Source organism: Taurulus bubalis (assembly GCF_910589615.1).
Source record: "Taurulus bubalis genome assembly, chromosome: 10".
NCBI classification, from domain to species: domain Eukaryota; kingdom Metazoa; phylum Chordata; class Actinopteri; order Perciformes; family Cottidae; genus Taurulus; species Taurulus bubalis.
The window spans coordinates 2,644,627-2,671,229 of record NC_136598.1 but is presented as its reverse complement, the minus strand read 5'-3'; the positions used below and the strand labels follow the sequence as shown (position 1 = coordinate 2,671,229).

Here is a 26,603-nt window from a genome sequence, read left to right as displayed (position 1 = left end):
CGCTGCATTAGTTGTATACAGCTATTAAAAAATGATACTAATAATCAGCATATATTTGTATCGGATCGTTGCTCTGTAAGCAAGTTCAGAAATGGGAATCTACCGCTGAACTTTAGAGCATGGGTCTCTTTTCTCAGCATCTCCGCAACTTCCTTTCCTTTGTCACCATGGCAGCAGTTACTGCGGCGACAGCGGTCCAGATCTAAGGTTACTGCTGGTATCCTCAAACAGAAACATGGCCGTTCAACGAAAGCCTGAGCCTAATCAGCCAGTCGAGACACAGACATGTTCTTGTTAATATTCCAACATCTGTGACACTAAAAACCAAGTCCGTATTTCCTTCAAACACATTGTTCTTTTGATTGTTTGTTTGTGTTCATGAAGATGTGAAACGGATTTGGTTATCCTCAACATCGTACAGAGAGCCCAGTTGACGCTGTCATCATGCATTGGATAAACATAGAATCTGTGGCTGTGATGTCATTAGCTGTGTTCAAAGTGATCTTTTTCTTTTTCTTGTCAGAAATATTAATCATATTCACTCTTCCAGTGTTTAAAAAAACCCAAAACAAAACTCTCGTTCGTTCAACCGCACTCTCAACGCACTGAGCTCTTCCCCCAGACAGATTTGAGGTAGCGAGTGAAGTTGACAGAGTAACGAGTGCATGAAGCTCTTTCCAATCATACACTAACCATTGAACTCCTGGCTAACAACTGGAATCTAGTTTGGAATAAGAAATGCACACGACTGGAACGCCAGAGACCGATGCCGACGGTTGCTTGCTCTCTCTCTCTCTCTCTCTCTGTCTCTCTGTCTCTGTCTGTGTGTGAGTAGATGGGAGGAGCCTATTGCTCGCATTATTTCTGAAAGTTACTAATGATAAGAATTCAGATGTCAGCGTTATTAATGAAGCTTCAAAATATCATCATTGTCATCGCCATTACCAGCAATGGAGGCACATGAAGTCACTCTTTCCTTAAGGAATCCACAAAGCTCCAAAGGTTTTATAATAAGCTGACCATTATAAATGGAGCATTATTCCAAAGTATTAAAGGTCATGTTTTTGCATAATAATAAACAACTATCTATATGATTCAGTCCGGTCATGAATGATGAAAACCAGTGCAATGAAGCTCACCATCAACACCTGTTCTAATAACGTGCTCCTTTTGCGCCCCCCCTTGGAAATGTGACCACATTGTAACTTTTCGGCATAGTTTTGTAGAACCGAGAATAGGTTTATTTTAGTAAAAACAACCGAAATTTCATTCTGTGAAATGCACGGGATTCTAATATTGGTATCGGACATGGCACAAAAGGCTCGAACGTGAAAATCGTCTGCGAATATTCTGCATTTTAGTTTTACGTTGCTGTCCGTGTGAAAAAGCCTCAAGATGGTCGGGTTATTGTTCGTGGTGAACAGATCATAAAAGTCACTGATCGAATCAGCACAACAACAACGTGTAACTTTTAGAGATCCCTGATCATGTTTTTTTCGCCGCCGATATTATTGACTATCATTGATGATCCATACTGGCAGATAGATAGAGATCCCTTTGTTTGATTATTGCAGCTGGTCTACAAGGATCCAGACTATGTATTTTTTGCCACCGTACCCCAAAAAATTTCAACCACTCTGAAGTCAGTAAACCGTAAATAATTCTTCATAAAAACACACAATTCAAATGATTTTGAAATAAAAGATGGTCATTGATGACAACAAATCTAGTAATTGGTAGTTTTACTGCCTAAAGCTATTATAAACAGGTCATAATGCACCTCTAATATACATTTATGTTGTAGTAAAACCAGTGGCGGGCCGTGGATTTTGTAGCTACGGCTGCTGCACCTAAAATAGCTATAACTTTTAATTATATTTAAAAAAAAAAAAAAGATTTAAATTTAAACTTTGTGATTCTGTTTAGGCCAGCAGAGAAGGCTTAGCCAGCCCTGACGGCCCACCACTGAGTCAAACACCTCTTTCAAACAACTGGATTTAGTCTTCTCACCAACACTACAGTTTACGAGATTACATGTGAACACATCATGATAACGTTATAACTAACCTCAACCCAATTCTCATTTTCACTGAACAGAGCCTGAACGCATCACAATGTAACGGAATGGAACTGGATTGGTTGTTTACAATGTAACGATGTCAGAGATCGGCGACGAGCATATTTTACTCAATATTTGCGGTAGGGTTCAGCGATATACCGGTTGAACCAGAAAGAGTTGTGTGCTGGAGAAGAGTATTATACGCATATGATTAGTACTTTCAGTCATTGAATATGGAAGATATGACTATAGATAGATCCATACTGCAGCTGGGTGGTAAGAATGTGTTTGGTGTAGAACTTGCATACTCAGAATACTGAGTATGCAAGTTCTCTTTTTATATATTTATATATATATATATATATATATATATATATATATATATATATATATATATATATATATATATATATATATATATATATATATATATATATATATATATATATATATATATATACACACACACACACACACACACACACACACACACACACACACACACACATACACGCGCGCTGGAACTGAAACATAACTTTAGAACCAACGTGTTCCCACATAAACAAAGTCATCTTATAATGTGTCACAAATTATGAATTCTGTTTGGGAAATATCCTCACACACATTCTCAGCACATTACTTCATGATAGGAGTCACACTATTAAAATTTATTAACTGCACAGCTGCTTTATTCGATTTTAGGAGCTATTCCTGGTGTTTATGATGGTTCAATGCCCAGTTACGTTGATGTGGAAATGGTGACAGCTGATTGGAAAATGAGTTCTGAGCTGTTTTCAGTAGTACAGCCAAATTAATGGACTCCTGCTCACCTATTGATCATGGTGAGCACAGTGAGAACATGAACTGATCATGCGGTTGTCAATCTGTGTCTCAGGTGATCTACACCTCGTTCGGAGGCTCGTCTAAAGGGCTGCACTTCAACAATCTGATCGTGGGTCTGGTGCTTCTGACCAGAGGACGCGATGAGGAAAAGGCCAAGTGTAAGTAGTTTCTGATGAGCAAACAGGAAGTCTGTGTTGATAATATACAGTTGTTTTGTTGTTTTTCTCCTTAATGTCAGTGTATTATGTTTCCAACCAACCACACCCATAAACTACAAATACCATACATCATATCCTTATCAGAAAACTGTTTCACAGCAAAAACTGTAGTTGTTCTCACTCAGTGTTCTAAGGCAGCGGTCCCCAACCTTTTTTAAGCCACAGACTGGTTTTGTGTAAGACAATATTTTCACGGACCGGCCTTCACGGTGTGGGCGATAGATATGACGTAATAAAGTGATACGACCGGCATAAAGGCAATTATAAAGTGCATAAAGATACAACTCACCATTACGCCGAATTAGTGGGAGCCCTGAGCTTGTTTCACAGCTTGGTCCTATCTCGGGGTGACGGGAGACAACGACACCCAGCGTGTGTTTATGTCCAGTTTACTGCTTTCTTAAACCCCGCTTCACAAAGACAAGATGTTGGAAATGGAGGCAGGTTTTTCACTGCCTTTTTGGCAATCTCAGGATATCCTTCCTTGATTTGAATCCAGAACACCGGCAGAGTTGAACATACTTTTAAGTTTTGTTTTTGGGGTATACAGCAATAGTCTGAGGTTACCTACAAATGGATGTATCCGGTCATTTTTCAAAATAAAACATATTTCCGACCTTGATTTTGTTTAAAACTTTTTCTTTAATTCATTCTTTCTGTGCGGCCCGGTGATTGGGGACCGCTGTTCTAAGGTACTCGGTTACAGTTTGCGTCCACCCTTCTGTATATCTAGGGCTCATGAAAGGAATAGTTTGGGTATTGAAGTGGGGTTGCATGTGGTACTTATTCATAGACCTACAGTAGTTTGGAGAAGCTGACAGGACTTGGTGCATGAAAGCAAAGCCTTGTACTGCTGTGGAAAGAAAGTTAGGAAATGCTAGTGTGCTTGCTCTACGGGTCCAGTGATGCAGGAGATCAAAGGAAGATATGGGTATTACCATCAGACCATCAGATAATACAAGTCGACATTTTGTTGCTTCAAGTGTGGTGGGATTTCCCCTCATCCGGTACAACCATCAGGATTCTATTCATCAGACTATGTTCTTTTCAGTTATGGAGTTGTGTTCAGCTAAACTTGTATGGAATTATTGGATAACGGCTATCAAATAAATCAAAGACTGACTGACAAAGGATTTGAAAAGTGCGGGGGCCAAATCAAGGAAATGATATGCCACATGCAATCCCCCGCAGTGCTCTGTATGGCTGTCATGTGCGAGAGGTGGCACAACCACAGGAGTATGAATCAGGCATTCTCCTCCTTGAAACCGTACGAGGCATCCGAGCCTGATTAGAACTGATTGGATGCAAATGTTCTAAAAAGTCTCGGTGGAGACAGAAAAACAGGTTTTCCTCCACAAATTGGCGTTTTTTTTTCATTGTGGAATTCAATACAATGTCTGTTATCAAGAACAACAACGCTACTTTCCTAAAATCTGTGAATGTTGCTGGACTTTTCATCCTGGACTTTTCGTCTCAATGAACGTCATGTGTTCATGACATTCATTTACACTGAGTTTGAAATAATTAATATGCTTTTAAAAGAGAGACGCTCAAAATATAAGCAAGCATCTAAATTAATGTTTATTCTTTTAATAAACTATTGTCTCATTCATTAGTGTCATTTAAGGTTTACTGTATGCTTTGTATTCTCATTGTTAGTTTACTACATTTTATCACTTTTTCATGTTTACACCCAGATTTCACAAAATGTTTGGTCATGGAAACTTGGTTTAAAGTTATGGAAAAGTCCTGGAAATCCATTGTTCAGAATGTGTATGAACCCTGGGTATAGAATAAGATTAATAATGGTTGTGAGAACCCTGCCACGTATATTATCAGATCCAGAAACTAAGCCAGCCAGTGGCGCAAATCAGAGCTGCAGCAAATTCAGAATACTTCGATATTACAGTTGGGAACAAAACACTGCACTGTCATTGCTGAATTCATCCAGATTGTGACCGACAAAGCACAATGATCACGTTTTGTACACGTCAGCATTTTAAGCACTACGATTGGGTTTCTTAGCCGAAATGTACCGCTTAGTTGTTGTCCGACTTGGACCTAGTTGTGGAAGATGGATCTCACTATGTTATTAAGTCGACAAACCTTCACTGGTGTCTGAATTGATCTGTCAAATGTTTGCTTCATATGTAAATTAATTATTTTCCTTTTGGCTTCCTTTCATGTCCACGTTTCTTTCCTGCTATTCTTTGAGTCTCTTCGTGTTTCTGCGTCTGTCTCTCTGTTTGTTCTTATTCTCACAGCTGTGGTGGAGGCGTTGCAGGCGAATCCACCAGAACGTTATGGACATTATAGCTTCGGTTGTCCTTACTGCTCCTACACGCAGGAGCTCTGCCCTCCTGTGATAAAGCTGAAATGTCTTCTGACCCTCTTTGTTTGTGTGGGTGTGTGTGTGTCTTTCACAGACCTCTTCAGCCTGTTTGCCAGCGATCTCGGTGGACATGCAGCCAGGGAAGATATAGAGGCAGTTCTGCAGGTCCTGGATGGAGAAGTCCCGACCTCCCTCAAGAAGTGCTTCAGTGAGGTCAGCAAACGCCACAGGCTGCCGTCACCATGTGGATATGCATGTGAACATGTATAACCATCCTAGTCATAACTGGCATACCTCCTTCATTATCTCCTCGGCTCTAATTATTGAGTTTGTTTTTATCAGTGCAGTCACATGGTCATAAAAGTTATGTTTGCCACATGGAGCCCATTCCACAGATATGATACACAGTTTGTCAGTGAGTTATTCTCCAGGTTATTAGAGTTCATATCAAGTGCCCACTGTCAAACAAAACAATATCCACACTGTTGGATTACATTAATATGAGGGATATCCGGATCAGGTCTAATCCGGATATCCCTGTTTGTTGCCATCTTGATTTTTGGGAGTCTCCTCCTTCTTGTTTTGTTTTTTTTAACTAGAAGGGTAATGTTGCGTGTTTGTCTGCTGTGGCAGGGCGACAAGGTGAACTATGAGCGCTTCAGGAACTGGCTGCTACAGAACAAGGAGGCCTTCACTTTATCCAGATGGCTTCTGTCTGGAGGAGTGTGTGTCACGCTCACAGACGACAGCGACACGCCCACCTTCTACCAGACGCTGGCTGGCGTCACACACTGTAAGTCCCTGAAAACACTCAACACAATCAATGTGTTTGCAGACATCGCATGTCCACAAAGCATTGGAATGAAGTCTAGATGGGAACAGTAACTTGTGCTACTCATGTGAGCTTGTTATTAGCCGGTAATCAGGAATGATTTCAGCAAAGTTGAGTTTTCAGTCACCGCAAATTCAAATTGGAGCAGATAAAAAAAAAAAAGGTCGGTATAAAGACCTGTTTCGAACTTAAGCCTTGTGTGAATAAAGGCCCAGAACACGGAGAATACTCAACTTTATTTTTATTTGTGTTTATTTGCTAGGACTTGAAGATGCTTCCCTTTGGCTTCATCACTAGTCAATGTGATCGTATACGCTTAAGGGCTAAGACATCCATATTTCTTTTATCTGAAGACCGCTTCAACTGCCAGAGTTGACTAAGTAACGTTTTGAATGAGTAGTGTGATTCTTGCCTCATGGTAATGATGGATATGTGAAATGACCAGAGGCACTGGAGGGTATTCAGCTGCTCAAGCTATTCAGGGGTCAACTGGAGAAGTAAATATACACTGCTGCTCAAAGGTTACCTGTGATGTTTTTCTTTCTTTCCTTCCATAATGACTATTTTAACAGAGACAAAACAAAGCACAATTCAGAAATAGTTTTGGTACACAAAAAGAAACTTTGATTTAGTTCCATGTCAGGGGAAAATACGCTAGGAACCTTTTACTTTCCCCCCAAATACTCTTTGATTTTGAATTTCTTTTCCAGTATAGAAAAGCATACGTGACCCTGGATCATTACTGAACCCCAACAGGTGCATTTGGGTAGCCATGTTTTTTTTTTTATGGTCGTTTCTTTGCTTTATTGATATTACCTCAGAAAAAGTGAATTAAAGAAAATTACCATAAAATGTCTCTAATGGGGAAACTACATAATGAGTTAAATGTGGCACCTGTAGAACCGAGGTGCAGTTGAATAAAGCCTAAATCTGAATATCCAAACAGAATATAATGTTTACATGAGCCATATCAAATCCGGTATATTGTCATATTTTGAATAATAGTGGAATATGAGTGTGCATGTAAACGTAGACAGTATTGCAGTTCTTAAAAGTTGCCAGGCAAGTAAATTTAGCAAGGCTTTATTTTGCCAATTAAGGACAGAGCGCTGGAAAGAACCTGCCTTGTCCCGAGAACCTGGACGCTGCCTTTAATCTGCCTGCTCCCGGTTTATCCTCTTAACTGTGTGTGTGTGTGTGTGTGTGTGGGAGAGTGACCGACACAATCCTGGTTCTTGACTCTTGCCAGAGCAAGAAGACAAAGCTTGACTCATCACAGAGCTTGAATCCTTTGGTTATGACCGTAGAAATGTGTGGGAATAACGGCCTTGTGGACAGGATGACGTAGCTTCTGTGAGCCGCTGTCACAGGGGAGTTTGCTATGGTACATGCTGGCTGTGGCAGCACCTCTCTAAGGATGTTCCCTGGATAATGGTATGGTACCTCTGCTGTCACTCGGGGAGAGTCGCACCTCTAGGTGGGTATCAGGCCAGACAAGGCACCTGCCATAGAGACGGCAGCAGTAGCTGGATGTTCTTCAGTGTAGCTGCCTTGTGACTGGTGTCTATGGTCCCTTCTGGAGCGGACATTACTGCAAGGCTTTGTTTGAAGTATGCTTGGTTGTTGACCCTTTTGATTCCCACTGATGGCAAAGTTGTGTCATTTGTATAAAAAGATAAATGAATAGACATTTATATTTGTCATCGTTGGGCTTGTGAATAGGGCTGGATATCAAACCTCAAAACTTGTATGGTAACAATTGAGACGTGTTGGTAGAACCTAAGATTGAAAACAGACAAGTACCAAAAGCTTGTGTCAAACGTCCGGTGGGGATCTGCACACCAGCGGTGGCCGGAGGGCAAGTCTTTACGCTCATTTACCACTAATAGTTTGGCAAATGCTTAACTCTCCTGAGTAAACTGCCAAACTGTAATTCAACCACCATCACAAAGATTTGAAATTCAGCACAAGACACTGATGTAGCCTTCCAGCGCTACACTGGTATTAATAGAAGCAGGGAGCGACCCTGAGATAGATCGGAGATGTGCACAAAGCGATCCATAGTCTCGGTAATGAGTTTTATAGATTAGGAGTCAGACGGTAGCACAGCTGTCATGAAGAATGCTCAGCATGACTAACACAAGTACTTGCGTCCCTCTTTGTCGACCAGGACTAATCATTGCTGGACTACAAAAGCTGATATTCAGAGCTTCCTTTTTAATCCTGCGTGGGTGAGCGTGTACTTGTTTTATGATTATTATAAGACATGTTCTTTCCTGTTTTTGTTGAGTTGGCAGCAGTTTCCAATTCAGCTTTGAGACGGAAGGGTAGTCATGAGTCTGAAACGCTCGCTCCATGCCTTTGTTCATGTAGTCCTCAATAATTGATCAGTCCATGTTATTTCCTCCAGGCCGTCCATGCAGTCTAAATCGCTGATTTGGTACTCGGTACTCCCTTCTGATCTGTTAAGGTTGAAACTATTGCCCTGATGTTCACCTCTGGACAACAGCAAGTCCAAACCTGGACAAGAGAGGATACCCCTCTCAGACAGTCCATTATCCCCAACCACATCCCATCTGACTGTGACCAACAGATATTGTTAAATAGCCTAGTTGAGAAGCCACAGTCCGATTTCTGCCAGGAATCGACTGCCATTTGTTTTCTGTCTCTGTGAACTGACACCTGTCATATGTTTTGGCTTCGTGCCAAAGGCTAGCTGACTAGCTGCTAAATCCTATTTCCTTAAGCTGCGGATTAGCATGTTGCAAGAGGGACACCGGTGCATTGACCCTGGCAGAGCCTCGTATGCTATATTGGTCTGGTCTGTATGAAATACACTAACACCCATAAGCCCAGCTCGGTTGTGCTGTGGCATCAGGACCACTATCATGTTTAATACCATGTCACAACGTGCAAGTGCTCTGATTCTCAAGAGCAGAAATGGGCTGCTTGACTTGTAACCTCGTGCAACATTTAGCTTGTGGTTAATTTATTGTCTGTCAACAAACTGAATGATCAACCGCCTCATCCTTTTGGTACCAGTTTCTGTCGAGCATGTTTGTAAAGATTTATTCCAATGAATCCCAGTGCGTTTTGGACGGTCTGCTGTGGAAACCAACTTTGTTGCACTTCTTTTTCAGTTTTTTTTCAGGATTCTCCAGCATGAGGTATCTAGCCGTGTTAACCAGGTTTCTCTGGATCCCTTACCCTGTTTAAGAAGCTAGCCTGCTCTTCACATTATCTAACAGAGCAGACCATCAACTTTAAACACAAATGGTTATTGATGATTCAATTAATGAATGAGGAGTTTAACTGAGACTGAAACTCAAACTGAAACCATAACACGCCCCCCTTAACGTTTATATGATATTGACTACATATACTGTACATTATTGTACCTATAGTATACTGCTATTTAGCCTAGCGACATGTATTTAATATAAATACCCATAATGTTAACAGTGCATTTGCTCTTGCTAGTTGAACTCACCTCTGCCTTTACATCATGAGCCTCTCCGTATATGTTAATTTTTAAACAAGATTTTGCATGGACATACATTTGTAATCTTATTATTATAGTCAGCCACATTCACAGGCAGTATTAACTAAAAGCGAGCCATAGCTTTATGTATACGTAATGATTCCAATAGTTTACCTTCACACTTTTCTTGCATTTCTGAACAACATTAGAAAACCCAGAGAGCTGATCCCTCTGAACAGGGTTGCACTGGCTATATTTTTAACCAAGGCTTCCTCTGTTTCCAACCCTGAAGTGGAGGAGTCGGACATTATAGACTTGGAGAAGCGCTACTGGCTACTGAAGGCCCAGTCCAGAACCGGCCGCTTTGACTTGGAAACCTTTGTCCCACTGGTCTCGCCTCCCATCCATGCCTCACTGAGTGAAGGTAAGAGTTGAACCTGCATTTGTTTGTATTCCTAATGTGGATGTCAAGTGCATCCAGATACATCTATTACAGAGATCATAGTGAACCTGTGCAGGTCTTCGGGCTTTTAAATCCAATCCCTCTTCCATAAGAATGATCTGATATTGATGATGTTTTCCAGGCTTGTTTCACGCCTTCGATGAGAATCGGGACAATCACATCGACTTCAAAGAGATCTCGTGTGGACTCTCTGCGTGCTGCAGGGGGCCCGTTGCTGAAAGGCAGAAATGTAAGCAATAACAAAGATTTGATTTAATTTGAACGCACAATAATACAAAGCAGCGGAACACAACAACAAAAGAAAATAATCAATTTGTGCAGGTGTTGGGGATTACAGGAGGAATCTTATAAATGAAAAAAATAAATGAATAAATATATCCAAAACGCTTCTTTGCAGCAAAACAAATTCTGGGTATTGATTTGTGCTGCAGCTCATTGTTGTCATCAGAACTTTCATTGGGGGTTGAAATATTATGTTGACTACACAGTCGGTGTTGAGTTTCGAGGCAGTATCGTTCTCCATCACCATATTGTTTATTCACCACTGCATCGCTCTTTTTCACCGACAGTTTGCTTCAAAGTGTTTGATGTGGACCGTGATGGGGTTCTGTCTCGGGATGAACTCCATGAAATGGTGGTGGCGTTGCTGGAAGTGTGGAAGGACAATCGCACGGACACACTCCCTGTAAGTTCAGACCATTGAGTATTTACACAGATGGACGACGCGGCCGCACTTCCTCCCACAGAGCGAGAGTGAGGCCGATACATTCAGGATACGAGAGTCGGCGTCTTGCGCCGGTGACGTCACTTGGCGCCAGACTCTGTGCCGTTGTGATTGGGGAGCCGCGGTATCGAGGTCCCGCCCATAATCCGCCAGAACCGTACACAGATGCAGCTTGTTAGCAAAAGAGAATCACAGCTGTCAATGATGACGTCGCACACATTTTTTTTAAGTAACTAAAACCAAACATCGGAAGAAATAACCATACATCAGTGTGATTAAAAAGCTACCTAAAATGACACAAACCATCTTTGGGAATAATGTATTTGACATGTTTATCTTTTCCGTCCGCTAACGTGGAGGGGGTGGTGTTTATGACCAGAAACGTGCAAGACAGTCTGACAACACCGCTTGGACTCTAGTCCTTTTAAAAGCGTCCTTATGGATGGTCGAGGTCAGGGTTTCCCAAGGAATCTGTTGAACCACGTGGACAGCCCATCTGTGCAGAGTCTGTGACTGTAGCTAAGATATCAAGACAGTTGGTGAGCACACAAGGGTGTCAAATCTGGCAACCTCGCCAAAGGAATTTAAACTGAAACTATTGATATGGTAGAAATGCACCGAATGCAATTTTCTTGGCTGATTCCATTTTTCATCTTTCTAAGAACTATAATTGGCCGCATACAAACACATTTCTGTTGTGCATGTGCCGCTGTGTGCGCAACGTCAAACTATCATCATGTGTGCTAATACATCCTGATATTTGAGGCTGATCGGCCGTTGGCAGATCGATTGGTGCATCTCTAATTCATGGCAGGATCATCCCAGAATCCTGTGAATTACTCATCTCACATTTTCACACTCGGGACTGTCGGGATCTTTCTCAAAGCAGTAGCTTAGGATAAGGTGCCTGGTGTTTTCTACTTCATGCTCATATCTTTTCTTCCCTCGCAGGAGCTGCACAGCAGCGTGACGGACATAGTGGAAGGCATCCTAAAGATGCACGACACAACCACGGTGAGACAGAATCATCATCGATTCAGCTGTCAGGAAGTTTCACATTCCTATAGTTCCACATACTGTCACTGGGAGCTGCCCAGTACACCCACAACAACCTCCCTCATCTTCCCTCTGAGCTATTTTCCTCAACAATGACCACGACAGATAATTTGATGTTCCTCCCTCTGCTCAAGGTCTCAAAGCAGTGTATACATTGAGACCAGTAAATGAGTGACGTGTGTTTTTTTTTTTTTTTTTTTTTTTGCTCCTCACCAGCTGGGTCACCTGACCCTGGAAGACTACCAGATCTGGAGTGTGAAGAGTGCTTTGGCCAATGAGTTCCTCAACCTGCTTTTCCAGGTCAGAACACCCACATACCGTACAGGAGTTGTTCAACTCGTATTGGTATGCAGTAGTTGTTTCTTGACCATCTTTGTGTATTTCTCTTGGTCCAGGTCTGCCACATAGTCCTGGGGCTCAGGCCTGGTAGTCCTGAGGAGGAGGGGCAAATCATCAGGTACATACCTGTCCTCTTTACCCGTCATGTCGTTGGATACAACATTGAAGTGTATGCTGTTGGGTCTAATGGATGCTTTGTCTTGTGTGTGTAGAGGTTGGTTGGAGAGGGAGAGCAGACATGGGCTGCAGCAAAGCCACAACTGGTTTCTCATCTCCATGCTGTGGTGGCAGCAGTGGAAGGACTACGTTAAATATGTGAGTCAAGTTGAAGAAGGCGAAACGTGTCGATCTAGATATGAACACTACACTACTATTTACCTTCGTGAACTGTATTGTACTTAAAGGGAAAATGTGAGCTTTTCATGTGGACGTCCAATTGTTGTCGTAATCGTAAATGTGGTCTAACTACGTGTTTATATTGAGTGACGGCGCGTACCAGGATGCATTGCGTGCTTCTGAAAACGAGTCGGCCATATCCTCCTGTGTGCCTAATGCGGGCGCAGCCTCAGCATTTCATTGGCCGCCTCTCGCCCAAATACATACAGCTTAATGCCAGTCAGCCCAAACACTGTGAAAGGAAATGTATCCTCGTCCATTACATCCTCCATTATTATTTGAGGATTATCATTCATGCTGAAATACAAACTGTGGTTCTTCCTCGCCTCCAGCTGCGTCATTGTCATGTCAAATTACCGCTCTGGATACAGGAAGAACAACAGATTTTGCATCTGCAAACTTCTCTGGGTCAATACTGAGGAGTTTGTTGCGTCAATCGGCTACATTTACTATCAACACTGATTGGACATCCACATAAAAGGTGGTGCATTTTCCCTTTTTAATAATGTCACAGCCGGTGTCGCCTTAGATGCAGTGTATCGTTGTAAAGGTTGATTTAGGAAGGCTCAGTATCTTACTACAACGATCCCTGAAGATAGAAAAATGCATTGGCGCTTCTAAAGTTCCAACTTGCTCAAGCACTGAGAAAACAGGTCTCATGTTGTTGACCTCAGGTCTATGATATCAGACACCTTTTGGTTAAAAGAAGTCTAGATTTATTTGTCTTTAGTCTTTCGTCCACAAGGTCCCACATGGTTTTGTACGGATTCAAGAGGAAATAATTTTTCCAACTCGGGCAGAACATTACATGTGACGTTATCTACATTCAGTTTACATTATTGTGTACATTAACTCCAAATCATTACTCAAGTGAAGGTTTACGTTTAACATGCTGTGCCCCGCTTTACAGATTTTTGTAAGTGTTCCATTTCGATTCCCCGACTTTCAAAAGTGCCAATGCTGCAGTTTTGGATAATACTTCCATATATTTATGAGACAGGTTTTTACTGCATCCTGCACCATGACATCCCACTGTCTGGGACAGTAGCAGTGACTACCACCCAAGCAAATGACACATTAATCACAGATATCCATTTAAACAATGACAGGGAAGTCCCTGCTATTGTCTCCCTGTCCAGGAGTATAAGGGCATCGTGGTGGAGCAGCCGTCCATCCTGAACTCGCTGCGGACTCCAATGACTATAGCCACTATAGAGCCCGCCCTACCAGACAGACTGGGAGGACTGGGAACCTTCAGCTCGGTCAGCCCCACTGAGGAGAGGTCACCGGATGCTGTTTCCAGCGCCTCAGAGGCCACAGAGATCGGTCAGTCCACACGCTTCACATAGCAGTTGATAGCACATATAATAGTGATAATAATATTAATGATAACAATAACTCAGTAGAGTGCAGATAAAACCCTGCTGCTGTAAAATAGGAGATTTTCTAAAAGTAATCTGGTGCAGGGAAACATTACCACTTTTGTCCACAGGGACTGCCAAACTCCACACAAAATGAAAGTTACTGGCCGTGACTTTACAAAAGCTCCATGGATAGAATCCTTGACTGAACCGTCATTCAGTTAATCATGAGAGAAATGTGTCATTAAGGGCTTGCATGTTTCAGATTTTTTTATTTAGAGTATATATGACTTATAATAAAGCATCCCAACTTGACAATAGATTGAACTTTAAGTGTGTGTGGCCCCCGCTCATCTCTTCTGTCCCAGCAGCCCTGAGCCCCCAGGTAGCTCCCTCTGCTACAGAGAGCTGTTTTGCCCGTCAGCACAATGTATCGGACAACAACAATCAGTGTTTTTCTGGAGCCAACGGCCACCTCCCCTCCCAGCTGGCAGCACAAAGACCCGGAGCCATCGATAACCAGCCTCTGGTCAATACCGACCCCATGAAGGCAAGTGTGTGTGTGTGCAATTGCCGCTCAGTTTATTTAGTTGATGATCAGTACAAAGCCAGTGTTTGTGACTGACTGCCTGGCTTATTGACGGTATCTAGGGGTTTCCATTTAAACACATTTAAATGCCCAGTTACATTTTGCCATTGTTACATGCAGCTCCCGAACTGTATTTTGAGCCCAGTCAACCAGGCCTCTGGGGGCGTGTTGTTAACACTACCATTAGCAACTTGAGATGAGTTGGAGTTCAGCCAGTGACAAGCTCATTTTAAACCAATAAAAAGTGAAATCGTCGTCAGGCATGTGAATGCAGAATCTGTTCATGGACATTTGAGTACTTTTAACTCTGGACAGAGCCACGCTAGCTGTTCACCCAGCTTCCAGTCTTCATGCTAAGCTAAGCTTGCCACGTCCTGTCTCCAGCTTTATTTAGAGACGGCTCAGGGCTTAGAGTGGGTCGTCCTTTAATCACACGGTTAATCAATCCACGTCTCGTCCTTTCCACGAGCGAGACTCTGAACCCTGAAGTGGCTCACCGGGCGTTTTACGTCAGTCCAATCCTAATTCTTAGGATGGAGAGGTCAAGTTAACCGATGTATATATGTGACGATTAACAAACTGTTTAAGTATACGTTAGATTGCTTACTCTCACCAAGAAGGGAAATACGTGTATTTTCCCAAAAAATGTGCCTTGAAAATTTGAGGAAACGTATCTGAATTGAGTGAAATGTGTTTAAGAAACACGGTGTTGATGTATAAAAGTGAAGGGACACGTTTGTGGAATACTTGTAAGGGGCGCTCATAATGTGTTGCACGCTTTGTGAATAAAGACATGTTCAAAATATATTTTGATGAACAGATACAAATGTATAATCAGAAATAGAACTTTTAGGCAAGAGTGGGTGTTATAAGCTGTACCTTCAGTTTCCAATACACATTTTCATTCTGTAAAAAATAATCTCGTTGTGTAGTGTTTGCAGCACTTATTGTGTTAATCTTTGTAGATGAAAACCTGATGTTTACATCAGAACTGAGAGGAATATTTTTTGCAACCTTCTTCTTTTGGTTTGACAGAAAAAACGCTCTGCGATTTCTAATTAGTAGGCACTCCTCCTCATCTGACAAAGGCTCCCAGGGACCAGATGGTGCTTTTTTCTTTTGTCTTATCTCTACATCATGCTGTACTGATAGCAGGCTGCCAGTCTTTGCATAGCATTAGGATGCTGTCTTTGTCTATGATCTGTAATCCAAGTAGGCAGAATAGGGTCTTTAGTGCACATATGGAAATGCTGATGTCTGTGCTGTTCCCCTGCAGGCCCCGACATTAACCATGGAGGGTGGCAGGCTGAAGCGCTCCTTGCAGCTGGTGCCTGGCAGAGACTTTGAGACGGTGCCAGAGCCGGTGTGGAGGGCACTCTACCATTGGTACGGTGCCAACCTCAGCCTACCACGGCCGGTGAGTGAAAGCAGTCTGTAATACACATCCTCCCAACAGCTGACAAGCCTCACTACCACTGTGATGTCCGGGCAAGAAACCTGAGTGGACAGGCAATCAGACATGGTTCACCAAAAGCCAGCAGCTTATTGAGATGATCGAAACAACTTTATCGAAACGATATCACTTCATTATGTCGTAGGGGAACCAGAAGCCGGTTTGTGATTTGAGAAGAAGGAAGGCATTCTGTATGGATCCCTCTGATCTGGGAGGGAAAGCTTCACCAGGCTGCTCGAGCCTGAGCCACACCACCCAGGAAATAGGACAGACTACACAAACACATAGGAAGACACAGCATTCATACATATAGGAGGATGAAACAAGCACACCAGGGAAGTGAGAGAGGCAAGGCTGGATCACCAAGAGGACAGGGATCCAGATCCAACTAATCAACTAATGAAGTGGCCTTAAAGACAAACCCTGGTCACGAGATTCCAGATTTTGAGTTAAATGCATGAGAAGTATAACACTTTCCCTTCCACCCCTGCAGGTTATCCTGGAGAGCAAGATGGGCCAAGCAGAGCTGGAGCTCTTCCCACGCTACCTCCTCTTCCTCCGCCAGCAGCCGGCCACGCGCTCCCCCCAGTCCAACATCTGGGTCAATATGGGTATGACCAGCCTGCGAATGTTCCCACCGTATTTACCCCCGCCAAGAGGTAACGTAAGCCTGCAGCAAGACCAGAGCAAGCCGTCGACAAACGCTTCACTGAGCTACCCCGCATCCCCCCCCTTTAATCCTCCTAAAGTGGACTGATCCAGTCCTGGCAGGTTTCTGGCGCTGGCAGTGGGATGAACCAATGGCCCATGAAGGGGAAAGACTGCTGATCCCTCTAAAAGTTGCATAATTCAAACCATTTCAATCTACACAGACCTTGCCATTCAAGTATTGTATGTTTTGACGACACTTGTTCTCGTGCTCTCACTCATCTGCATTAGTAGTATTCTAAATCATGGGGGTTTACACATGCTGCTTTTGCTTTATAAGTAAATCTTTTTATTTTTTTAAACATACTTGAAGGAGTAGCAGTGGGGTGGCGGGACTTAGAGAACGGTCAATTCACATCCAATGTTCTCACAATTGGAAGACTATATATAGACCAGCTCACTCCCTAATAGTCGTTTAAGCTAGATTTCACTCCGGCGTTTATTCCTTTGCATGATGGATATAAAGACGAACTGGAAATGTCTCGCTGCAAAAAGGAAGCAGATGACAAAGCATAAAGTGATGATGTAGTGACATCCATCAGGGTAATCAGGCCTCAGCACTCAGCGTGAGAGTGCTGGTCCAAATCAAGCCAACATATCAGGTTTCAGACCCCAGGGAAGCTTCAGCTACCATCATGCCTCATAAGCAGCGGCTGGTCATTGCTGGGCATTAAGACTCAGCCTTGTGGCTAAATATCTCAAATTGATCTACTCGTCCATCATATTCCACATAATGTCTTCCTGACAGCCCGAGTAGAGCACCCAAACAAGTGTTGAGTGGTTGAATTGAATAGCAAAACTGTGTAGATGGGAAATAATAACATTTACAAATCAGATAGTTTCATTAATCATTTTTAAGCCAATTACATAAAGCTTTTAAATGTGTATGTTTATATTGTAATAACCAGGACTGCTATTGATTGGCCTGTATGTGATTGAATCCAATCGGAGTCCCCTTAATCCACTAAATTGATTGACAAATCAAATCTGTGCTGATTGACAAAAAAAACCTTCTTGCTGCTTCCTTACAACTAATCCTCAGTCACCAGAATGCTGTTGTTGTGAACTTGTGTGTAGCCAATATGAATTTTAAAACGCACAAAGATTTTTACATCACAGCTGAAGTCCTTCCGGCTCAGAAAAAGTCAAATGAACAAACCCCAAATTTGTGCTTGGTGTTTGGCTGAGTTTGTGAATGTTCCTGTCCTGCCTGTTAGCAGGTAGCGTGCCCTCCCCCAACGCTCCCCTGAAGAGGGTCTTGGCCTACACAGGCTGCTTCAGCCGCATGGCCACCATCAAGGACATCCACCTCTACCTGTCCCAGAGACTCCGCATCAAGGAGGAGGACATGAGACTCTGGCTCTACAACAGTGAGGTGGGTCACGAAACATAATACCTAAAAGGTTACATTTAAAGGTCAATCCGCTTATGGCAACATGGCTCCTAAAATTGTCTGTTTCACTTTAGTTTACAATTCAAGGCCAGCCTTTTGGCAATAATTAAATATATGATCTTAAACGGGCGAACTCCAGGGGTCCAAACAAAATACATGTATTTTGTGCTAATGTAATTGAAACTGTGTGTGTGTGAGGCTCTAGCTTTAAAGCTGTCCCCACGTCCAATCTAATTCCAAGACCTTCATAATTTCCGTTTTGTGCTGACATGACGCATATTCCTACATTGATCAATGTTAAATAGAATTCACACCCAGCGAACCAGGAGCCAGGTATAATTCCATCACAGAAAAAGTATACACACCTCCCACAAAGCGGGGATGGGAACAGTACACTTAAAAGAAGGTTAATACTACCATGTCTGATAGTATATTTAAAAATTAACTTGTGCAGAACAAAGAACAGTCATTATTTCATTGTCTAAAGTTATTTCTTTGTCTTTCAGAATTACCTCACCCTCCTGGACGATGAAGATCACACACTGGAAAGCCTAAAGATCTACGATGAGCAGCAGCTAGTTATTGAAGGTCTGATAAGCAGAATGAACCAAACCGGTTATATTACAGGTCATTCTAAATAATGGCACATGACGGTGCGAGTGAACTGATTTATTCTCTTCCTCCACAGTCCGGAACAAAGACATGAGCTGGCCTGAGGAAATGTCTTTCATTGCCAACAGCAGTAAGATGGACAGGCACAAAGGTAAGCTGGGTGAGAGACGCTCATCGCACTTTGTATTTGTTACCGGGCAGAATGGGAGTTAGTCAGCTCCTATTGGTGGATATTAACTCTGCTCCATGACAATCAGTCTCTTTACCTTCTTGTAAATGGATCTTGATTCCTAAATAGTGTTGTATAAATAAATACATAATGTTATATACTGTAATATAATAACTTGTATTATAGGCCTACATACAAAGTATACAATAATATTTTCTTAGAGATGCACACATACGTATGTAATCCTTTACATAAAAGTTTGTCATAATGTGCATAATACGTAACAGTTGTCCTTGGTGCTGGTTAGTAAAGAAAAACTTGTCTGTGTCCTTCAGTGAAGTGTTTTTACACATCGTTTTCAATCCCAGTTCCCACAGAGAAAGGTGCCACTGGCCTCAGTAACCTTGGCAACACCTGCTTCATGAACTCCAGCATCCAGTGTGTGAGCAACAGCAAGCCTCTCACGGACTACTTCATCTCAGGGAGACACCTCTATGAGCTCAACAGGTGCCATTTAAGTCAATCACTTTGGTTTAAATCGTGCCACCCTCAGCCTGAACTCCTCCTTATAACCGGCCCTCATTGGTGCATTTCCAGAACAAACCCCATCGGGATGCGAGGTCACATGGCTAAGTGTTATGGTGACCTGGTGATGGAGCTGTGGAGCGGGACACAGAAGAACATTGCTCCACTCAAACTCAGGGTAAGCAGCCTCGTCACTGTCTTCCTCATGAAAAAAGACTTTTGTCAGCTATCGTCATGTTTGATTCGTCTTGATTCACAATCATTGTGCTGTCTAAACTTGTTAAGGTACTACAGGAGCACTTTTACAAAATGCTTTGAAGGGTTCTATAAAAATCCAGTTTATGATGTCATTACTTCCTCTCCAGTGGACAATAGCAAAGTATGCCCCACGCTTCAACGGATTCCAGCAGCAGGACTCCCAGGAGCTGCTAGCCTTCCTGCTGGATGGTCTCCATGAAGATCTCAACAGGGTGCATGAGAAGCCCTACGTGGAGCTGAAGGACAGCGATGGCCGGCCTGACTGGGAGGTGGCCTCTGAGGTCAGAGATCACACTGCTCATCAAATACTACCGTCTACAAATACAATGAACCCTGGGTGTCCAGCGATATTGATATTTGAAATGAGCAATAGCAACAGCTGTAACGTGAGAACGTTTGAGACCCGACCACCAAAAACAGTCAAAACCAAACTCTACTTTTACAGCTAAACAGGAATGAAAATGTTTACATTTTTGAAAACATTTTTATGACAAGATATCAAATGGCAATGTGCAAGGGGCCACCCATAGGTCATAGAGAACTGACCTTTTGCCAAGTCTCACCATAAAACACAGACTGGCTAAAATGAGATGATACTGATGCAGTTAGTGACAGAGTGGGCTCCATGGTAGCTTGACAGAGTAGCAGAAGGGGGCGGGGTTTAGCCATCCAGGCTGCAATTTACCTGTTTTGGGATTAATGCCACCATTCTCGTGGTGTTGTCTTCAGCTGCAGCAGACAGCCATCCTAATGAAAAAAGTGACTCGCACAATGGAGTCAACATAAGAAAGCATATTCATGGACTTTGTCTTTTTCACTTGACTGAAATAGCAAGCAATGTCTGAAATGTTTCACATTTTAGATTAATTTATTTGCAAGATGAATACATAATTAGTGTAACAGTCAAAGAGAGGGAATAGGTCAGTTCTGACTTGTAATGAGCCGTCACATCTTCAGAAGTCAATAGCAGTCCGTCCATCATCCAAGCTCTCCTGTGTGTCAACGCTCCTTCCCTCTACAGGCATGGGAGAACCACCTCCGGAGGAACCGCTCCATCGTGGTGGATCTGTTCCACGGTCAGCTCAAGTCCCAGGTGAAATGTAAGACCTGCGGACACATCAGCGCTCGCTTCGACCCCTTCAACTTCCTGTCTCTGCCCTTGCCCATGGACAGCTCCATGCACCTGGAGATCACTGGTGAGGCGGCTGAAGGAAAGATGCTGATAATGTGATCCTTTAAAGTTTTTAAACAACCTGAATCACATATAATGTTTCTGTCTTCATAGCCATTAAACTGGACGGCTCCACGCCCGTGCGCTACGGCCTTCGGTTGAATATGGATGAAAAGTACACAGGCCTGAAGAAACAGCTGAGTGAACTGTGTAGTCTGAAGCCTGAGCAGATCCTCCTGGCTGAGGTCCATACCTCCAACATCAAGGTACTGGGACTGTTCCACCAATCAGGCTGCGGGCTAAGTTGGACACCAAATAAACTCAAATTTACAGCAAAAAAAACACATTATTTCTTACCTCCAGCACCACAAACAAAATTCCATTTATATACATTGTATTTGACAGACGCGACTACCGAACTGCTCCATTACACATGCACTGCTATCTGTTACTGTACTACTGTCTAGTGCTGCAGTCTGAAGTCCACATCCTTTGTGTTTTAGAACTTCCCTCAGGACAACCACAAGGTCCGTCTGTCTGTTAACGGCTTCCTGTGTGCGTTTGAGATCCCCGTGCCGGGTTCGCCAATGTCACTGAGCTCCCCAACTCTGACAGGTGAGGCTGTTCGCTCACACTCAGTCTTTGCCCTCTCATCTGCGTGGCTCTGTCTGAATCCACGGTTCTCTATTTTCCTCACCATCATCAGACATCCCCTCAATAGCCAATGGCTCTGCTGCTAAAGAGAACCTGGGCAGTCAGCCCATCCTCATCCCCAATGGTGGGCCCAGCACCATGGTGCCCTTCAACCCAGAGTCGCCCCTCGCCAATGGGGTCGCCAATGGACACATCACACCGATGCAGGAGAGCCCCTTCATTGGATACATCATCGCCATGCACAGAAAGATGGTGAGAACTCCATGTTCAAAAGCAGCGGGCTGTATTGTAAATTGCAAAACAAATACTGTCAGTTATATTACAGTTGAATGGCTGAACGCTGTTAAATGTACTGTATTATTTCCAAATTATTTATGATCCTAAGTCATTCCTCTCCATCTTTGTGTCGCCCCTTCAGATGCGTACGGAGCTGTACTTCCTGTCATCTCAGAAGAACCGGCCCAGTCTGTTCGGCATGCCACTCATAGTTCCCTGCACTGTCCACACCAGTAAGAAGGATCTGTACGATGCCGTGTGGATCCAGGTGTCCCGACTGGCCAGCCCACTGCCCCCACAGGAAGCCAGCAACCACGCCCAGGACTGGTAGGCTGACCGTCTGCTCCTTTCGCTCAACACACCTGCTTGTTTGTTTGCATTTGACAGAGCAACATGTTGGTGATTAGATTCCCTGCTTCCACTACTTGTGCTAAGCGAAGCTAAACTCTCTATCGTTGCACTGAACTTGTAGCTGTGAAGTGAAGATGATTAAGAGTGTGCGGATCTGCTCAGGACAATCAGGATCAGAGCTTATCGCTATCGGCCATCTAAAGCCTGATCCATTTCTGCTCCTTTTGTTTCCTGTAATTTACTCCAGCCTCAACCAGCAGGGCCCCATTGGAAGAATAAGACTGCAATTGTTTTGCTACACATGGTGTTGTGAGCCATTGTTGTGTATCCAGTGTCAAAAACGCTCAACAACAAACTGTTTCAATTGATGTTATCCGCACAGACAGTGTGCTTGAACACCTTTCTTCTCTTCTTCTAACCTGCAGTGATGACAGTATGGGCTACCAGTACCCCTTCACTTTACGGGTTGTGGGTAAAGACGGCAACTCCTGTGCCTGGTGTCCCTGGTACAGGTAAGACGGAGAGTGGTTCATGAACACACAACGGGTCACAAAGTAGGGAGTAATGTGTCTGGTGTTGATGACAGTGGGCTCAATGTTACTTTTTGTTCATATCGTAGGCTCGTACCAGTGTGCTAGAAATGTAAAAACAAATCTTGGTTCCTGAACCTGTGTATAACTGCAGCTGAACCTGTCTGTCTGTGTTTCCAGGTTCTGTCGAGGCTGTACCATAGAGTGTGCAGAGGACAGGGCCTCTGTAGGAAATGCTTACATAGCTGTGGACTGGGACCCCACCGCCCTGCATCTCCGCTACCAGACCTCCCAGGAGAGGGTAAAACTCCACTCAGTTCAAATTCAATCCAGTGAAGCTTTACTGGCACGACCATAATATTACACAGTATTGCCAAAGCAAAGTATACATGGGAACATATAGCTCTCTCACTCTCTCTTGACTACACCTTGAATAAGGAAGGTAGCGCCGTAATAGCACTTTAGTGGCACTTAAATGGCACTTACTGATAGCACTTTGTGGTTTAACTTTGTTGAAGAAATTGTACTTTTGTGATTCCTGTTGTTCTAAATCTGTGCTCATGGTTGAATTGCACTTATTGTAAGTTGCTTTGGATAAGCAAAATGCTTTGGATCAGCTAAATGTAATGTAATGCTGTGTTCGCGTTGACGCGCAAGTAGATTACATGCAAAGTCAATGCACAGACGCGATAGTTTGCAAAAAAACAAAGTTTTCGCCAGGCGGCGCGAATGCTGCGTTTGACGTGGCGCGAGTTGAAATTGTCCAGCTCTGACGCTGAGTTGCGTCAGCCAATCAGCGTTGAGAAGCTCCGTCCGTCATCACCGCCGTCTTGCCTTTGCTGAATCAAACTGCTGCTGGTCCAGAAGTAGCGCTGGTAGCGGCTTCATTCAGACCCTGTTGTGGGACTACGGATAATATTATGAACCCAGACACCATGGAGTTTGATGTTCCGACGTATGTGGAATTTACACAACAAGTATAAAGCAGAAGTAGTGCTTATTTCCATGGTGGATGAAGGAAACGGTAACTGTTTTTACGGAGATAAGCCACAGAGATAAGCCACGCCCCCTTTCAGGCGTAAGTAACATTCGCAACGCGTTTGGTGTGAACGCAGCATTATTGTCGAGCGAGTAAACTGACGCGGTAAACGCAGCGCGAATATTTGCAACACTTTTGGTGTGAACTTAGTCTTTCGCTCTCTCTAACCCTCATTCGTACTCTTACACTTTCACTCTTATAATCTTACGATCTTACTCTCACCCTCACTTTACGCTCTCGCTCTCTCTCACCCAAATCTTTGAGCCTTACAAAGAGATAATCTTGTCAACATTTAAGAAGTGAGAGTGAGCCTTCTCCTGCAGATGGCAGTTCTACTGTTGCTGTTCCATCGCCCTTCATCCCACTCACATTCAGGACTTTTCCAGTAGTTAAAGAATCCATCGCTGTGGTTCAGTGATAAAGTCTAGTATTATTCTGCACATTTTGAGATAAGAGTTAAGTGAGATAAGTAAACCTGCTAAACAGAAAGTGCTTTGGTACTGGGTTTGACCGCACAGAGGAACCAGTGAGCTGCTTCATGCTCAGTTCACTCAGTTACACAGGATCCAGGATCTTACAAGCTGTACCATTAAGGTTGTGATGCTACTCTGGCGGTTTTTACATCCATATTATAAGTATTGAGCAGTGGTGTATAAAGTACCCAAAAGCCCTACTTGAGTAAAAGTAAAGATACCTTACGGGAAAATTACTCCAGTAAAAGTAAAAGTCACCTATTAAAATACTACTTGAGTAAAAGTCTTAAAGTATCTGATATTTACTGTACTTAAGTATCAAAAGTTTTTTTCTGATATAAAATGTACTTAAGTATTGAAAGTACAAGTACATGATTTTAATAAAAAAAGCAAAGGGTCTGAATTTTGAGAATTATGAAGTTTATTCTTTTAAGTGCTGTGGCCACCAGGACCAAGAACAAGGAGTTGGGTTGAACATAACTGGGTTGGCTGTGATCCATCCACATATATTATGTTCAACATAATATATTGTACCTAAGTATACTTGTCATCACAATTCTCCAAAAAGCAATATGACACTATGAAGGAGTTGTAACAGTGTGGTTATAAGTATGCTCATTCCGCCCGGTACCGGCCCGTGGGTTCCTTGGTACCGGACCGCACAGAAAGAATGAATGAAAGATTAAAATTAAATTAAAACATTTTATTGTGAAAAAGGACCGGATACATCCGTCTGTGGTAACCTCAGATGGAACCTAGTGACACATGTCAAGATGTTACGTTTCTCTAAAAATGAAATTTTAGTCTGTTTCAACTCTGCTGGTGTTCTGGATTAAAACCAAGGCAGAGTATCCTGGGATCGCCAAAAAAGCACGAAAACATGCATCCATTTCAACATCCTGTCTTTGTGCAGCGGGTTATAAGTTAAGCAGCAGACTGGACATAAAGGTTTAGTTAGGAGTAGAGTCAGTAGACTGGACTAAAGGTTTGGTTAGGAGTAGAGTCAGTAGACTGGACTAAAGGTTTAGTTAGGAGTAGAGTCAGTAGACTGGACTAAAGGTTTAGTTAGTAGAGTCAGTAGACTGGACTAAAGGTTTAGTTAGGAGTAGAGTCAGTCGACTGGACTAAAGGTTTAGTTAGGAGTAGAGTCAGTAGACTGAACTAAAGGTTTAGTTAGGAGTAGAGTCAGTAGACTGGACTAAAGGTTTACTTAGGAGTAGAGTCAGTCGACTGGACTAAAGGTTTACTTAGGAGTAGAGTCAGTAGACTGAACTAAAGGTTTACTTAGGAGTAGAGTCAGTAGACTGGACTAAAGGTTTAGTTAGGAGTAGAGTCAGTAGACTGGACTAAAGGTTTAGTTAGTAGAGTCAGTAGACTGGACTAAAGGTTTAGTTAGGAGTAGAGTCAGTAGACTGGACTAAAGGTTTACTTAGGAGTAGAGTCAGTAGACTGGACATAACAAACACACGTCGGGTGTTGTTGTCTCCCGTCTCTCCGAGGTCGGACCCGGTCCGTGAACATATTGTCTTCACGTAACCGGTCCGTGACGCATAAAGGTTTGGGAGCGCTGGGCTAGAGGATGTAGCGAGTAACGAAGGTTTCAGGGGAAATGTATCGGAGTAAAAGTACCAGTTTTCTTTGCAAAATGTAGTAAAGTAAAAGTAAACAGAAATATAAATAAAGTAGAGTACCGATATCCCAAAAAACTACGTAAGTACATTAACGAAGTATTTCTACTTCGTTACTATACACCACTGGTATTGTGGTGCATGTCTCTGTGGGTATTCAGCTGTATTTTGAGCCGAACAGAACTGGTTAAATACAGTTTAATAACAAGCTCAGCCTACTGATTCCCAAAACTACAAATAGTTTGGTGCCAAAAAATGCCACAAATTATTAGTCTGTTTCTGCTCAAAACTGGATTGTCTTTACCTCCAAAGTTGCAGTTGCTGGTTGTGAAAAAGACAGTTTAGAGAAGTGAGTTCATCCCCACCCCTCTCAGTATCGCCTTCATGGTCTCGCTGCAGATTGTAGAGGAGCACTGCAGTGTGGAGCAGTCCCGTCGGGCCCAGGCAGAGCCCATCAGCTTGGACAGCTGTTTGAAGGCCTTCACCAGCGAGGAAGAGCTGGGTGAGGACGAGCTCTACTACTGCTCCAAGTGCAAGACGCACCGGCTGGCCACGAAAAAGCTGGACCTCTGGAGGCTGCCGCCCATGCTGGTCAGTGGCACACTTCTCAGTCTGTGCCAGACCTTGGCTCTGGCCTCACATGGTTCTAAATGTACAGCATGTGTGATGC

At 43.1% G+C, this 26,603-nt stretch overlaps 1 protein-coding gene across 1 annotated transcript in view; it reads left to right on the top strand.

Moving 5' to 3' along the window:
• Positions 1 to 26,603, top strand: part of usp32 (ubiquitin specific peptidase 32) — a 46,187-nt gene that overhangs the window by 17,179 nt on the left and 2,405 nt on the right. The window contains exons 3-30 of the mRNA XM_079224748.1: positions 2,955 to 3,060; positions 5,547 to 5,665; positions 6,086 to 6,245; positions 10,058 to 10,189; positions 10,350 to 10,457; positions 10,798 to 10,913; positions 11,904 to 11,966; positions 12,225 to 12,308; positions 12,404 to 12,465; positions 12,560 to 12,662; positions 13,883 to 14,069; positions 14,476 to 14,654; positions 15,970 to 16,110; positions 16,640 to 16,805; positions 18,075 to 18,229; positions 18,754 to 18,835; positions 18,936 to 19,010; positions 19,397 to 19,535; positions 19,626 to 19,731; positions 19,919 to 20,092; positions 20,833 to 21,007; positions 21,097 to 21,248; positions 21,486 to 21,597; positions 21,689 to 21,888; positions 22,055 to 22,239; positions 22,689 to 22,775; positions 22,974 to 23,094; positions 26,333 to 26,524. Of these exons, the coding sequence (XP_079080874.1) occupies positions 2,955 to 3,060; positions 5,547 to 5,665; positions 6,086 to 6,245; positions 10,058 to 10,189; positions 10,350 to 10,457; positions 10,798 to 10,913; positions 11,904 to 11,966; positions 12,225 to 12,308; positions 12,404 to 12,465; positions 12,560 to 12,662; positions 13,883 to 14,069; positions 14,476 to 14,654; positions 15,970 to 16,110; positions 16,640 to 16,805; positions 18,075 to 18,229; positions 18,754 to 18,835; positions 18,936 to 19,010; positions 19,397 to 19,535; positions 19,626 to 19,731; positions 19,919 to 20,092; positions 20,833 to 21,007; positions 21,097 to 21,248; positions 21,486 to 21,597; positions 21,689 to 21,888; positions 22,055 to 22,239; positions 22,689 to 22,775; positions 22,974 to 23,094; positions 26,333 to 26,524 (3,681 nt within the window). The remainder of the gene's footprint in view (positions 1 to 2,954; positions 3,061 to 5,546; positions 5,666 to 6,085; positions 6,246 to 10,057; positions 10,190 to 10,349; positions 10,458 to 10,797; positions 10,914 to 11,903; positions 11,967 to 12,224; positions 12,309 to 12,403; positions 12,466 to 12,559; positions 12,663 to 13,882; positions 14,070 to 14,475; positions 14,655 to 15,969; positions 16,111 to 16,639; positions 16,806 to 18,074; positions 18,230 to 18,753; positions 18,836 to 18,935; positions 19,011 to 19,396; positions 19,536 to 19,625; positions 19,732 to 19,918; positions 20,093 to 20,832; positions 21,008 to 21,096; positions 21,249 to 21,485; positions 21,598 to 21,688; positions 21,889 to 22,054; positions 22,240 to 22,688; positions 22,776 to 22,973; positions 23,095 to 26,332; positions 26,525 to 26,603) is intronic.